General features: G+C 43.2%; 1 protein-coding gene across 2 annotated transcripts; it reads right to left on the reverse strand.

Annotated features, from left to right (window-relative positions):
• Positions 1 to 26: 26 nt before the first annotated feature.
• On the reverse strand, positions 27 to 13,243 carry oxa1l (OXA1L mitochondrial inner membrane protein). Of its 2 annotated transcripts, none has more exons than XM_056299955.1 (11): positions 13,019 to 13,243; positions 8,713 to 8,847; positions 8,118 to 8,249; positions 7,719 to 8,019; positions 6,391 to 6,534; positions 6,078 to 6,163; positions 5,234 to 5,398; positions 4,299 to 4,403; positions 2,750 to 2,912; positions 883 to 963; positions 27 to 321 (listed from the first exon to the last, which is right to left on the reverse strand). In XM_056299955.1, the coding sequence occupies exons 3-11, from the start codon at positions 8,226 to 8,228 to the stop codon at positions 188 to 190; spliced, it is 1,290 nt and encodes a 429-aa protein (XP_056155930.1). In that variant the 5' UTR covers positions 8,229 to 8,249; positions 8,713 to 8,847; positions 13,019 to 13,243; the 3' UTR covers positions 27 to 187. The 2 variants fall into 2 exon arrangements, with proteins under 2 accessions (XP_056155930.1, XP_056155929.1); XM_056299954.1 differs by lacking the exon at positions 13,019 to 13,243 and adding an exon at positions 9,434 to 9,572.
• Positions 13,244 to 13,364: the final 121 nt, after the last annotated feature.

The following is a 13,364-nucleotide window of genomic DNA, read 5'->3' on the forward strand; positions in this document are numbered from 1 at the left end:
ACACATCAAGCTCCACACCACAGAAATCATGGTAAGGTAGCACATTTTGTCCTTTAATTAGAATATTACGCTGGTAATGACCCCTGCCCCCCACGCATTCCTCTTTTTTAACCCCTTCCATAATTTATCTATCCATTAATATGTACATGATTCACCAGGCTATCACACTCTTGGGCAGTCATTCTCTTCATCCAATGGTTTCCTTCCAGGGCCTTGACTTTCCATCTAACTGGGCTCCTGGCTTTCCTTTGGCTGATGTTGCTGCTATTGCTTGGCCAGTCTGCTTAAGTGGATTGTGGGTAAATGTCTGTCTCAGAGGACCTGTTGAGAGAACAGCAGAACGATATTAATGACAAGGAGAGAATGCATGTCCTACAGTGTGCCTTACAGCCATCTTAACACAGCACATATGAAGGGAGCCTGGTAGAACATGGTAGATGCTCTCCGAGAAACAAATAAATGACCTTACTCTACTTCTAGCTTAAACTATATGCAGCATGCAAAACCCCTTTTTAAAAGGGATTAGTTATGAGATCAGTTGTCTGACTTAACAGGTGATTCACAGAACAGTGGTATCTCCAATTTAACAACAAAGTGGATGGACAATTTAAAAGCAAATGTTTGTGCGGCCGATGGCTCTCCACACAAACAGCCCTTTGAAAAAGAGTAATCCTTACTACCACATTTCGATTTCCTTTTAACCGCTTAGATTTGAGCATCGTATTGGACTGTGAGTGGTGGCTTTCTACACTCTATCTAACAGACTGTAATGTAGAGCTTCAGCCAAGCCTCTTCTCTGCAGAGGCACAGTGATGGAAAGCGACACCATGTGTGTAAAAGACTTGGGCTTTGGGTTATTTCTGGAGTGCAGCGAACACTGACCTCTGGCGGCGAGATCCAGTTGGTTTTTGATTCGCTTCTCCCTCTCCTGCAACTGCTGTGCCATCTGAGCATTCTTCCAGCCTGGCGGGGACAGACAGAGTTTAGCACAGGAACAAAGAGGGGCATTCCCATTTTATACACAAACTGTGTCAATGTGCATAGATATGTGCAGAGAATGAAAAGAAGATGGGAGTTACATTGAAAGAACACACAATGGAGATTTTTAACTCATGTTCCAACAAAATCTGAATTTTCACAATTCTCAATCCTCAAAATCTGAGGATTTTCTGATCTGAGGAGGATGCAAGGAGTAGAGGTGACGAAGGCGTATGAGTTTAAATACTTGGGGTCAACTTTCCAAAGTAACGGGGAGTGCAGAAGAGCGGTGAAGAAGAAAGTGCAGGCAGGGTGGAGTGGGTGGAGAAGAGTGTCAGGAGTGATTTGCAATAGAAGGGTATCAGCAAGAGTTAAAGGGAAGGTTTACAAGATGGTTGTGAGACCAGCTATGTTATATGGTTTGGAGACAGTGGCCCTGACAAAAAGACAGGAGGCGGAGCTGGAGGTGGCAGAGTTGAAGATGCTAAGATTTTCATTGGGAGTGATGAAGAAGGACAGGATTAGGAATGAATATATTAGAGAGACCGCTCAAGTTGGACGGTTTGGAGACAAAGCAAGAGGGGCAAGATTGAGATGGTTTGGACATGTGTGGAGGAGAGATGCTGGGTATATTGGGAGAAGGATGCTGAATATGGAGCTGCCAGGGAAGAGAAGAGGAAGGCCAAAGAGGAGGTTTATGGATGTGGTGAGGGAGGACATGCAGGAGGCTGGTGTGACAGAGGAAGATACAGAGGACAGGAGGCGATGGAAACAGATGATCCGCTGTGGTGACCCCTAAAAGGGGCAGCCTGAATTAGTAGTAGTAGTAATTTCAACAAAATCTGAATGTGCTTTGTCATTTATTGTTAACCTGCTAGGAAATTAGCCATGTTTACCTTAGTCAATTTTTTGTCTTCAGTGTATATTAGCAAGAATTATCATTATTACTGCCATCAGACATGGAGAGAGGCTGTACTACACAAGAAAATGGAAGGCTGGTCCGTGTCTTTAAACTGCTCAAAATGGGAAAGTATTGAAGAAGTAGTGGCTAAAACTACATTGTTTTTCTTGACATGAGAAAAATATGGTAGGAGTGTGGATTTTGTTGATGAAAAATACAGCAAAAAAAGCTCAGCAGGACCGGGCTTAGGTTTGTGCTCAGTATAGCCAATACCAATCAGTTAAAAAAGAGCCAAGATCAGCCCCGATAATGATCTTTGAGGTCGGATCGGGACAACCCTAGTACTACCCCTTGCAAATGAAGTATGTGGACTGAGGACACAGTTTCAGTAGCAGACACACTTGATCAGTGTTAAGGGTGGCCCTATTGGGTCATCCAGTAATTCACTTTGGTCACTAAATTGACCAAAAACACAAGACGGATCATGTCTTTTCATCCAATTTGTCCAAAAAAAGTTTGGTTTAGTCAGGTTTTTGTCAGATAGGACGTCATGGACGAATACTTTCATAGTTTCCATTAATGAACACTGTGCCGCTGAGGAGTAGATTGGATATAAGATCAGCCAAGCATTCATCTCCATCCACTCTTCCATTTCAGACCCTATCTATCTATCTATCTATCTATCTATCTATCTATCTATCTATCTATCTATCTATCTATCTATCTATCTATCCATCTATCCATCTATCTATCTATCTATCTATCTATCCATCCATCCATCCATCCATCCATCCAACAAGCCTCTCATTCTGTCCCTATACATTCAGTCCTCCAAGCATTTGATTAGTTTTCTCTGTCTGCAACACTCACCCTTCTTCATGCTCACGATGAAGCCTTCATTTTCGGGTAGAGCGGAGGCCGGGTGGGTGATCCGCTCTGGGATGCGGAATTTCTTCCGAATCAGCGGGTGTCTGAGTAAAGCCACTTGGCCCAGGGAGAAGCAGTTGGAGGTCAGCCAGTATGTAAACACTGCCTGGAGATCCCAGAGGAAGAAACAGCAGGTATAGAAATGCAAATGGATGGAGAAGGAAACGCACAGCACAATGAACATGAGGAAACGAGTCGCCCGAGCTACACCAGCTCAGTCAAACCTCCAACTAGAGCATTTGTCTCCAACTATGTGCCATTCAGAGCTGTGTACATACAGGTTTTCATTTTCATTCCAATCCCATACTATATAAGCTGAAAGGAGACAAATCCCGAGACCAGCACAAAACCTGAACTAGAGAGGGAAGAACTAAACAATGACATCAGCAAATGATGCATCTGCTTAGACGAACGGCTACATTCACATGGCTCTCGATGCCAGGGCCTCATTTTTTCACGGAAAGTACATTTTCAAGATTTACTCACTGAATAAAGGTGAAAAATGACCTTGAGCACCCCAAATGCTGTTTTGAGGTGATACCCAAGGATGTTCAACCACTGCAAGTGCTAAGCCTTGTCAGCCAATTAAAGAAAAAAAAAAGTTACTTCTTCCTGGATTCAAAATGGATGTTATTACTTGTTACACCACGGTCACAGGGAATACTGGTTTCTGATTGGTTGGAGGGTGTGCATTAAAACTGTATAACACACACGTAGTTCGGCTAATGTTTAATCACTTTTCTAAATTCATACGCTGGCCACAAAAATGTTACATAACCATAGCAACATGCTGATTCTGTAGCAAGCTCAGTAAACATCAAAGCGTTAGCTTAGCGGCTAACTTTTTCTTCAAAACCTTTTAACTGAGTCCAAAACGCTGAGCATAAGTTGAGCATAAATAAGGGAATGCTTTAATTGGAATCATTTTAATTTACTTTAATTCTACTTTTAATTCTATCTTAATTTCTCCACTTCCTGTTGGACAGTTATTTACCTCTGCATGGTGCGTTAAAATCCTGTAATGCACACCTTGTCATGGATCATATAACTCACTTTTTTTTTGTTATATTATTAAATGTCTCACCTCCAAATAGAGGGATTCAAATAGTATTCAAATAGTGGGAAATAGTGTTCTCCTTACAGAAAATGTCAACTTATCTAAAATGGAGGCCAGCACCACCAGTCCCCTTTTAAGATGGAGATCAACAAAGAAAAAAAAAAAGAAAAAAAATCGGGGGACACGTGTGTGAATAAATTCTTGGATAGTTCAACTTTACTGTGACACTCAGAGGTGTTAAGGGAGAAATGTAAAGACTAATAACTGATTTGTAACTGAAAGTGAGATAGATATAACTTTCTACACAACACAGTACAGAGAAAATTAGGCCTAATGTTATGTTAATGTGGCGTTATGAGTTACTCAGTAAAAATAGAGACATGTAATGCCCGTAGGAGCATAGAAAAGGGGTAAGTAAGTGTATGACTGACTGACCGTAGGGAAATTGATGGTGAGGGGGAGGATGACGAAGGGCATTATCCTGAAAACTGTCTTCATTGCTCGCAGATTCGGGTTGTCTATGCCAGACTCTGCCCCCAGCTGAAACAGAGAAGGTGATAAATGTGATGATCATTTGCAAAGAAGCACAAATACATAAGCATGTCTTACAATTCACAACTTTCACTTTACTTAAGACACATTGCAGCTTTCAAAGGTGAAATTTTTTCTCGCAAAGTATCTTTGCCAACCCCCCAAATTATATTTGATGTTACACGAAATGAGACCATAAACGATTTTGAAAACGATAAATACACCCTAATTTTTCCCTGAGTAACTGCTTTGTGACCAAAGTAAGGCTGTATTAAAGGTGCAGAAGTGAGCCTGTGAATGAAAGTTTGCAGTTTCAAATCCCTGTACTGACAGAGAAAGTCTAAATGGTCAACGTGATTTATTAATGCCAATCAACTGCCCTGTAATTATCCTTGGAAAAGTCACTAAACCCAATTCTACCTCGGTGGAGCGATGGAGCAGGTAGTCGTATAAGACTGTGGTAGTTTTAGACAGTAACCCAGTGTGAATGGGTGGATATGTTAGCTTCCTCTGAATGCTCCCGACAGATGTTAGTCCAGATGTGTTCTTGGTAAACTTCTCAGTTTTTTAAAACTGCCTTGTGTCACAAACCTTACTCATTTGGTAATCCAAACAAGAACTAAACAACACTGCTAAAGTAAACAATAAAAATCATCTGCAAATACTATGTGACCCAGGTCTCCGATGTTAAGTCAAGTTTATTTGTATAGCCCAAAATCACAAGGTAGTCCTGAAGGGCCTAAGAGATGTGTAAAAATGGTATCGTAACAAAGAATATGTTAAAAAATTCCAGGATCAGAGCATTCTGGGAGAATTAACAGGAACAAAACTTCCCTCACCTCCAGGATGAAGAACATTGTGCCAGTGACGGCGAAAGGCAGGATGTAAAAGGGGTCTGCCATTGTTAGGTCAGGGAACCAGAGGACACCTCCTGTCTGTAGGCTGGGTACCGGGAGATAAGCCATCTTCCTCAGAGCAATGAAGAATGAGATGAAGACTGGGGCCTGTGGAACACAGAAATATGGGTGGTTAGTGATAATTAAATATCATTGTTTTAGATAAGGAAAATTCAACCCAAAGTTTTGTGGGTGAGGTCTTTGTTTTGTTCACAAGTGAAGCTGTTTGCCTGTCCAAGATTAAAACTGGTTTGAAAGGGGAGTTTTTGTTAAAATGAAAGGTTGAGAGGCACCTCAGTGTGCAAGTTTTAATCGACTAACTCCTACTCTTACAATGCCATGAGGGATTTTAACCTCCCAAGCATAAAAATCCATTCTCTAAAGCAACCCTCACTATAACAATCCTTCTTATCTATAGCCCTGACAAAGACCTTCTTTGTTAAAACGTGTTAAGTGTTTTAATGGACCTGCCAGTGAGCCACTGGAATAAAAGCTTTTCAAATTGACACAACTTCAGTCCTCCCCATTACCTTTCAGAATGGCTAGAGCGTTCTCTTCTGGACCATTTTTGTTTTTTCTATGGTTCTTTCCTTCACTCTATAAGCACCTGCATACTAGTTTCTTACAATCATTAGAGTGCCCAGTATCCCCCCCCCAGCATTTTTATCCACTGAATAGATTACTTGACTTCATATAATGTCTCCACAAATAATTAAAACAATCAAAATAAGAAGAGCAGAGAGAGGGGGGGGAGGTGCAGTGTAAAGACATATACTGATATACTGACCTGCACCAAAGGAACCAGGAAACCACGGAGAGGGTTGACATCATGCTTCTTCTGGAACAGGCTTAGGTCAGAGTAGGCCTTGGCAACTACACAACACACGGACACACGGGTGCGCGTGTGCACGCACGCACGCACGCACGCACGCACGCACACACACAAATACAAACAAACAACCAAACAGGATTATGATATACTGTTGAAGGTAGCTTTCATAAGCATTTACACAGACACGGTACTACCAAAGACCGCATAGAAACTCATGTAACAAACCTTAAATAGACACATGAAAGTGCAAAAACAAAGCTGAGTTTACATTCATATTTGTTTCCACTCTGTTTGGCCTCATTCATCCTGTTGGTGAGTTTGGTCATCTCAGGAAGCACATTGTTCAGCTTGGCTGCCTCCCTTTGGCCCTTCACTATGACAGGAAACACAGCCAGACGTGCCAGGGCCGTTCCTTTATGAGGAATGGATACAAATAGGAAAGAGAGAAAGGGAGAGAAAGGGGGGGACAGAGAGAGACCGAGAGAGAGAGAGAGAGAGAGAGAGAGAGAGAGAGAGAGAGACACACACACACACACACACAGGACAGAAAACACAGAGATATGTATGTATCACTTGGTCTGACATTAATCAATAGCGCACAAAATATAGGCTATGTGCTAGCAAGTTCATGACTGTGGGTTTAACAACTGAATATTAATTTATAAGGTGGTGGGAAACCATTTGTGATGAAAAGCCAAGGGTGTGTTAGTTTTCAATCCATCTGAAAACTTCATAAGACGAGTTGAGCAGGGCTTGAGACTAACGGTGTCCCACTGTCCCGGGGACAATAGAAAATATTTGAAACGAACAGAGCTCTTCCCTGGGACACCTCTAGGATGAAAGGGATTTTATATAGACTTATTTAAAACTATCCCTTAGCAAACGACAAACTGAAACGAGCACTGACGACAACAGCGTGCATCTTCTGATTTATAATCTATGTTATTCTTGCGTCTGACTTTCTGCCCGGCTTGATCTCTGTGCACGCGGCTTCTGTCAAAAATAGACTAGGTGCACATTTTTAGCAAACCATTATGATGCATTCAAGCTCTGTTCAGTAAAAATAACTATAGGGCAAAGGTAATTACCTTATCATGATCTGTTCAAATGTTCTTGTAAAGTTTTGTTTTTGGCGAGAAACTTCAAAAACACCGCTGTTTGAAGGAGGAATTTGTTGCTGTTTTCACAGCAAAATAGATTTTAGAGAGGGAATTATAACCTATTTAACTTTTAATCAAAGCAAATATTAAATAAAATACAATCACTTATTCCCTAATCAACTGAGTAGTGTGTTTTCATGCAAATAACTACTATAGATGACAATAACAAATTAAAAAGACAACATTTAGAATTCTGGACGGTTCACATGGAGTTTGGGACGGTTCAAATTATTTTTTTAGGGAAGGTTCCGGGAAGGTGGTGAAGAAAGTTAGTCTGGAGTCCCATTATCAAGTACCACAACTTCAACCACAGCAGGAGAACTAAAAAGAAATAAATTGGTGTGGTGTTGGGTTGGAATGTAAATCTGCATAGTTTTAGCCTTTGATAGTACATGGTTGCCATCTGGTGGTTTGTACTCCATCGGTTTGTGCTTACCTACAACAATGGCCCCCCACCAGGGCAAGCCTAGATCAACATGCATGACCTCTAATAAGTTCTGGATTAGTCCCACTGGGGTGTGTTGGGCCAATCCCAGCTCTGCAAGGCTAGTTTCTGGAACCATCCCCTGCAGAACCTCCACGGCAGTTGGTGGCGCCTCAGCCACCTGCTCAGTGATTGGTGATGTGATAACAGGGGTGGGGTCAGCAGGCACCGGGACTCCAGAGAAATCCAACATTGGAGAGGAAGCAGAGGCTTCTACTACTGGAGCAGTCATAGAGACAGTTTCAACTGTGACCTGGAGATATCAGTAACACATGGTATTATACTCAGTTTCTCCTGAATACCATTAAGACCTCACTCAGATATTTTCAGTTTTCTGTTAGTGTCAGGCACCTGCTCAGAGATTGGTGGTGTGATTACAGGGGCAGCATCAGCAGGTACAGAGACAGGGCTGGATTCCAGGATTGGAGGAGTGTCAGAGGCTTCCATCACTGGAGTTGCCATGGAAATGGTTTCAACTTGAGTCTGTAGATGTTATTACAACATGATGCCACTTTTCAGCCAAGCTTAATTGCATTGATATTGCATACATACTATCAACATATTGCTCCAAATTTAGTTAGCTTTGTGAGTCACTGGACAATGAAGTTAAAGTATTGAAAACTTCATAAAGTTTTAAACACTTCCTCATCTTGGAAGAGAAGTCTCATCCTTTATTTTAATGTAATAAAATGACTAAATTTCTAAAGCAATTTTCTGGTTCGAGGGCACAACGTGCTTGTAATGAAACAACTGCACACAGTATGAGTGAACCAGTGGGAATTGATTCGCTAACTTTTGTTTGTATCAGTGCTCAAGGTATAAACTATCATACCATCAGGTACTCGACGAACTGAGCTACACAGGACCACACGCATCAATGAAGAGGACCAAATCTGAAATACGGTTTACTGAGACAGCGTGACATTTACATCGCCAGTAAACTTACCTGTGAGCTGTTGTGCCTTACTGCCACACTGTTAACAAACAGGAGCCTCCCATTATGTCTTCGACCAAGGAGAATCCTTGTGGCAGGAATCCTGAATTCAACTATTGTGTGTAGATGGGACCTCTGCAGCACTTTCTATATATAAACGACGGGGGATGAGTATGAGGGAGGTGCACAGTAAGCAGAACAGAATTCAGTCATTTTTAAGTGTCTTTAAAAAAAAATTTCAACGAGAGAGTGGCAGTGAGATGACAAACATTGCAACATAGCTTTTGATGAATCAACTATAGCCAGGGAATGCAACTTTGCTAATAAATCCCCGTGAACTATGTGAAAGGTAAAAGACAATATGACCCTCGTGAAAGAGACGTCCCCTCTGTCAGCCACACGACGCGTGCGCAGTAAAGCAGCCAGGATGCTAGCCGGCTAGCAAACGAGCTAAGCGACATCGCCGTTTATAGCAACCGAACGCACATTCGACTGAAGCCAAAGCACGCAAAGACGTAACTTCGCCAGTAAACCGGTGTAAGCAATATGAGAATAAAATAAAATAAAGACGATACGACTGTCTGGCTCGCAGTCAAAGGACGCATGCGCAGTATAGAAGCGAGGACACCAGTGTGCTAGCAATTGAGCTAACGGACGTAGCTGTTTGTATTTAACAAACAAACGGAGAGACCAAGTCCCGAACATCAGACTTAGACCCATGGATAACACCAACCTGGTTACGTGGCTCTGAAAGTGGGTGGTTGCCCCGGCCCGGTTTTCCAGTCTGTCTCAGAAAGCATCTTGCTAAGCACCCAGGAGTCACCCCACTCCTGAAGGCAGCCATGTTTTCGGCAACGGGCTAAAAGGATACTACGGAAAGCGCCGGTGTACAAACTTAGTGCTTGCACGGTCGTTTGGTAAGCCAGCCTGAGGAACGGCGATCGGTTTAGATGTTAGGGGCAATTTGTCAGCAGTTATAGTTTTCTGGAGCTTTGACGTCGGCGGCAGGTATTGACTGCAATATATCATAATGATTAATAGTTAAGGAAAATTATAGTAATGAACACCTACAGTTAGGCCCACGTCGTTTTCCTATTATATGTAAGCCCTAAAGGGCCATGTACTCACACATTTAATGTACAGTTTTCCCTTGATGACGAGATAATTTTTATTATCTCGAAAGTCAGTAGGAGCCAGCTGGAATACCTGTGCGTGAATGAGAGGGAGGACACTGGAATGGTGAGGATGCAAGGAGTAGAGGTGACGAGGGCGTATGAGTTTAAATACTTGGGGTCAACTGTCCAAAGTAACGGGGAGTGCAGAAGAGAGGTGAAGAAGAGTGCAGGCAGGGTGGAGTGGGTGGAGAAGAGTGTCAGGAGTGATTTGCGACAGAAGGGTACCAGCAAGAGTTAAAGAGGAGGTTTACAAGATGGTTGTGAGACCAGCTATGTTGTATGGTTGGGAGACAGTGGCACTGATGAAAAGACAGGAGGCGGGGCTGGAGGTGGCAGAGTTGAAGATGCAAAGATTTACATTGGGAGTGACGAAGAAGGACGGGATTAGGAATGAGTATATTAGAGGGACCGCTCAAATTGGACGGTTTGGAGACAAAGCAAGAGAGACAAGATTGAGATGGCTTGGACATGTGTGGAGGAGAGATGCTGGGTATATTGGGAGAAGGATGCTGAATATGGAGCTGCCAGGGAAGAGGAGAAGAGGAAGGCCAAAGAGGAGGTTTATGGATGTGGTGAGGGAGGACATGCAGGTGGCTGGTGTGACAGAGGAAGATGCAGAGGACAGGAAGAGATGGAAACAGATGATCTGCTGTGGCGACCCCTGACGGGAGCAGCCTGAAGTAGCAGTAGTAGTAGTAGTAGTAATCTCGAGATATCGTTTTCCTGAGATAACGAGGTATTCCTATACTGCTGATCACCACGTCACATTTCGCTTTAATCAAGGCCCGACACAGGCTGAAATATCTGTGTGCCTTGCTATTACTAATGATAGACACATTAGTGTGTGTCATTATCGCCGGCAAAATCTCAGTGCACCTGATGCCATTATAAACTACATGACCAGCTACGAGGCCCTGGGTGAATCTATGGATACTGGATGATGACAGAGATGCAGATCAGTAAGATTGAGGGTCACGAGCAACCTGGTGTACGAAGTATAAACATTTTTGGGCCCAGAAGATCCACAACAGAGGAACTCTGAGACTCCAAAGAAGGCATTATGGTGTTCCGGGACCAAATTACTTATGGCATATGGACTCTTATGATAAACTCACACTCTTTGAAATTGGAGTTGATAGGTGCATTGTTTTCTCACGCTACATAATCTGGATGCAAGCGAACTTAACAAACAGTAATACTAAAGCCGTTGCAACTTACTTCATTGGTGCTGGTAGTGAGCTAGGGGTTTGCTCAAAAAAAATTAACAGATCGGATCCTGGTAGCGAAAATGTGGATGACAATGGCACAGATCATGGACCTTGTGTTTTTCAAGGATGAAGTTCTGCAAATTAAAGGGTTGAAAGCAAGTGGGGAAAATGTCAAAGGCAGAATGTAGACTTCTGCAGAGACTTCATTCATTCATTATCCAAACCGCTTGTCCTACTCAGGGTCACGGGGATGCTGGAGCCTATCCCAGCAGTCATTGGGCAGCAGGCGGGGAGAGATACCCTGGACAGGCCGACAGTCCATCACAGGACCAACTCACACACACACACATTCACACCTAGGGACAATTTAATATGGCCAATTCACCTGACCTGCATGTCTTTGGACTGTGGGAGGAAACCCGAGCACTCAGAGGAAACCCACGCAGACACGGGGAGAACATGCAAAACTCCACACAGAGGACGACCCCCAAGGTTGGACTACCTCGGGGCTTGAACCCAAGACCTTCTTGCTGTGAGGCGACCGTGCTAACCGCTGCGCCACTGTGCCGCCCCACTTCTGCAGAGACTTGTTCCAGGAATCCCAGTCAGCGGGTGACTTCAGGGGTGATATGGTTGACAAGGGTCTCGTTCAGTTCTGCTTCCTTGATGTCATTCAGCTAACCTCTTTCACACGAACATACGTACATGTGTGCACGCACACACGCACATACACACACAAAAGCCACATGAAATGCACGTCAATGTGCATATAGTAAGAATGTTAGTAATTGTAAATTATAATGTAGTTAACTAACACATTTTACAGTTTATTGAGTGGTACTGAGTAGATTAATATCAACAGGCTGGGTATAACCTAATGGAAAAAAGCGTAGAGAGATTGCAGCTTAATGAATGTGTATCTTGTTTTACAGGAGTTAGATACTCTGGTGAGAGTGTGGAACACCCATCGGACCCGGCCAGGTGGCAACGGTCGTGACTTGTATCATGGCAAACCTCTCCTCTTGTACCATGCGCCGAAGTTGTACCAGGTACAGGACCACCTCCATCCAGTGGACTACAACAGACTGCACATCATACGAGAAGAGGATGTTTGCCTTTGGAAAGCTGGTTACTCGCTGTGACACAGACCTTAGGAAGTAGTCTTGAGCCGGGTCATAACGCTGTTGAGGCTGCCAGGCTGTTCAGACAGCTGAGGCCCTTGATAAGAGCACAACTGGTAGAGCCAGACCAGTAAGAACCAAGGCTGTGGTCATAACACATAATGATACTGACTTGAATTATAGCCAGTTCAGGCCGGAGGTGTTCAGTTTACCATTCATATGAATCCTTAAAGAGCCAAACATTAAAAAAAAAAAAAAGGGTAGCACCATCACCAAGAATGAAAACTAGAAATGGGGACTTGTTTTCATTCTCTACTTGACTATCTAACTATTTGCTGCATATTGTGGCTGTAAAAGGTTTGTTTACACCGGAATAAAGCTTATTTTCCATCCACAAATCAAACTCCTCAGGACCGCATGTGACTTTCCCTCACATTTATGTAGTCCGCGACATTGGAGAACCTGAAACGTTTCACCGCTCATCTAATCGCCCCTTTTCCACCTCTTCAGCCTTTCTCTTGTTTCTGCCGGTACACCGGATGTGGGGTGATGCCTTACAGAGCGAACATTTTACACACAGGTTGACGTATACCCACAGACAGACGCACACAACAAGCAACATGTGCTCATTTTGAGTCAGGGATATTATACCGCACCCCCTGAAATACAGAAGTGAGTTTAACTTGTCAGGTTTTGACTCCACTCACACCATGTGTCGACTGCATGAAGGGTTGGGTGGAGAGTTAAGCTAGCTTTGCGTGGCCAGATGTGAGAGAAGACAAAACCGTCTCAACACGGCGAAGATCGACCATACCTACTGTGAACCTCGCGTAACCAGCACCACACGATGTGCAAAGAAAGCAAGATGGAAGCATATGCACATGTGAATACTTGGAAAACGGGGCAGATTTCCCGCGGGAGACAGCGAGGAGCCTCTGCTTGGTACTGTAAAAAAACAAAACATTTTAATAGAAAGTGCAGTGGTAGTCCTTCAAACGTTCGTGCGTGTGATATAGTGATCCTGTGATGTAAAAAGTGACAGTATGCCCCCAACCAAAACTACGCCCATGCATTAGTGAGGCATATTTAACTGGCTGCACGTTATAGTCATAGTATAATATAGTATCTCTATTGCACCCTCGTTCCTTAAACACCCAAAA

The sequence above is a fragment of the Lampris incognitus genome, chromosome 20, assembly GCF_029633865.1.
Source record: "Lampris incognitus isolate fLamInc1 chromosome 20, fLamInc1.hap2, whole genome shotgun sequence".
Classification (NCBI taxonomy): Eukaryota; Metazoa; Chordata; class Actinopteri; order Lampriformes; family Lampridae; genus Lampris; species Lampris incognitus.

Coding starts and splice junctions, on each gene's coding strand:
- oxa1l (XM_056299954.1), bottom strand. CDS start 9,544: ATGGCTGCCTTCAGGAGTGGGGTGACTCCTGGGTGCTTAGCAAGATGC. Junction 6,535..7,718: donor GTGGGGGGCCATTGTTGTAG/GTAAGCACAAAC, acceptor TTCCTCATAAAG/GAACGGCCCTGGCACGTCTG. Junction 964..2,749: donor CATCGTGAGCATGAAGAAGG/GTGAGTGTTGCA, acceptor TGTCCCCGCCAG/GCTGGAAGAATGCTCAGATG.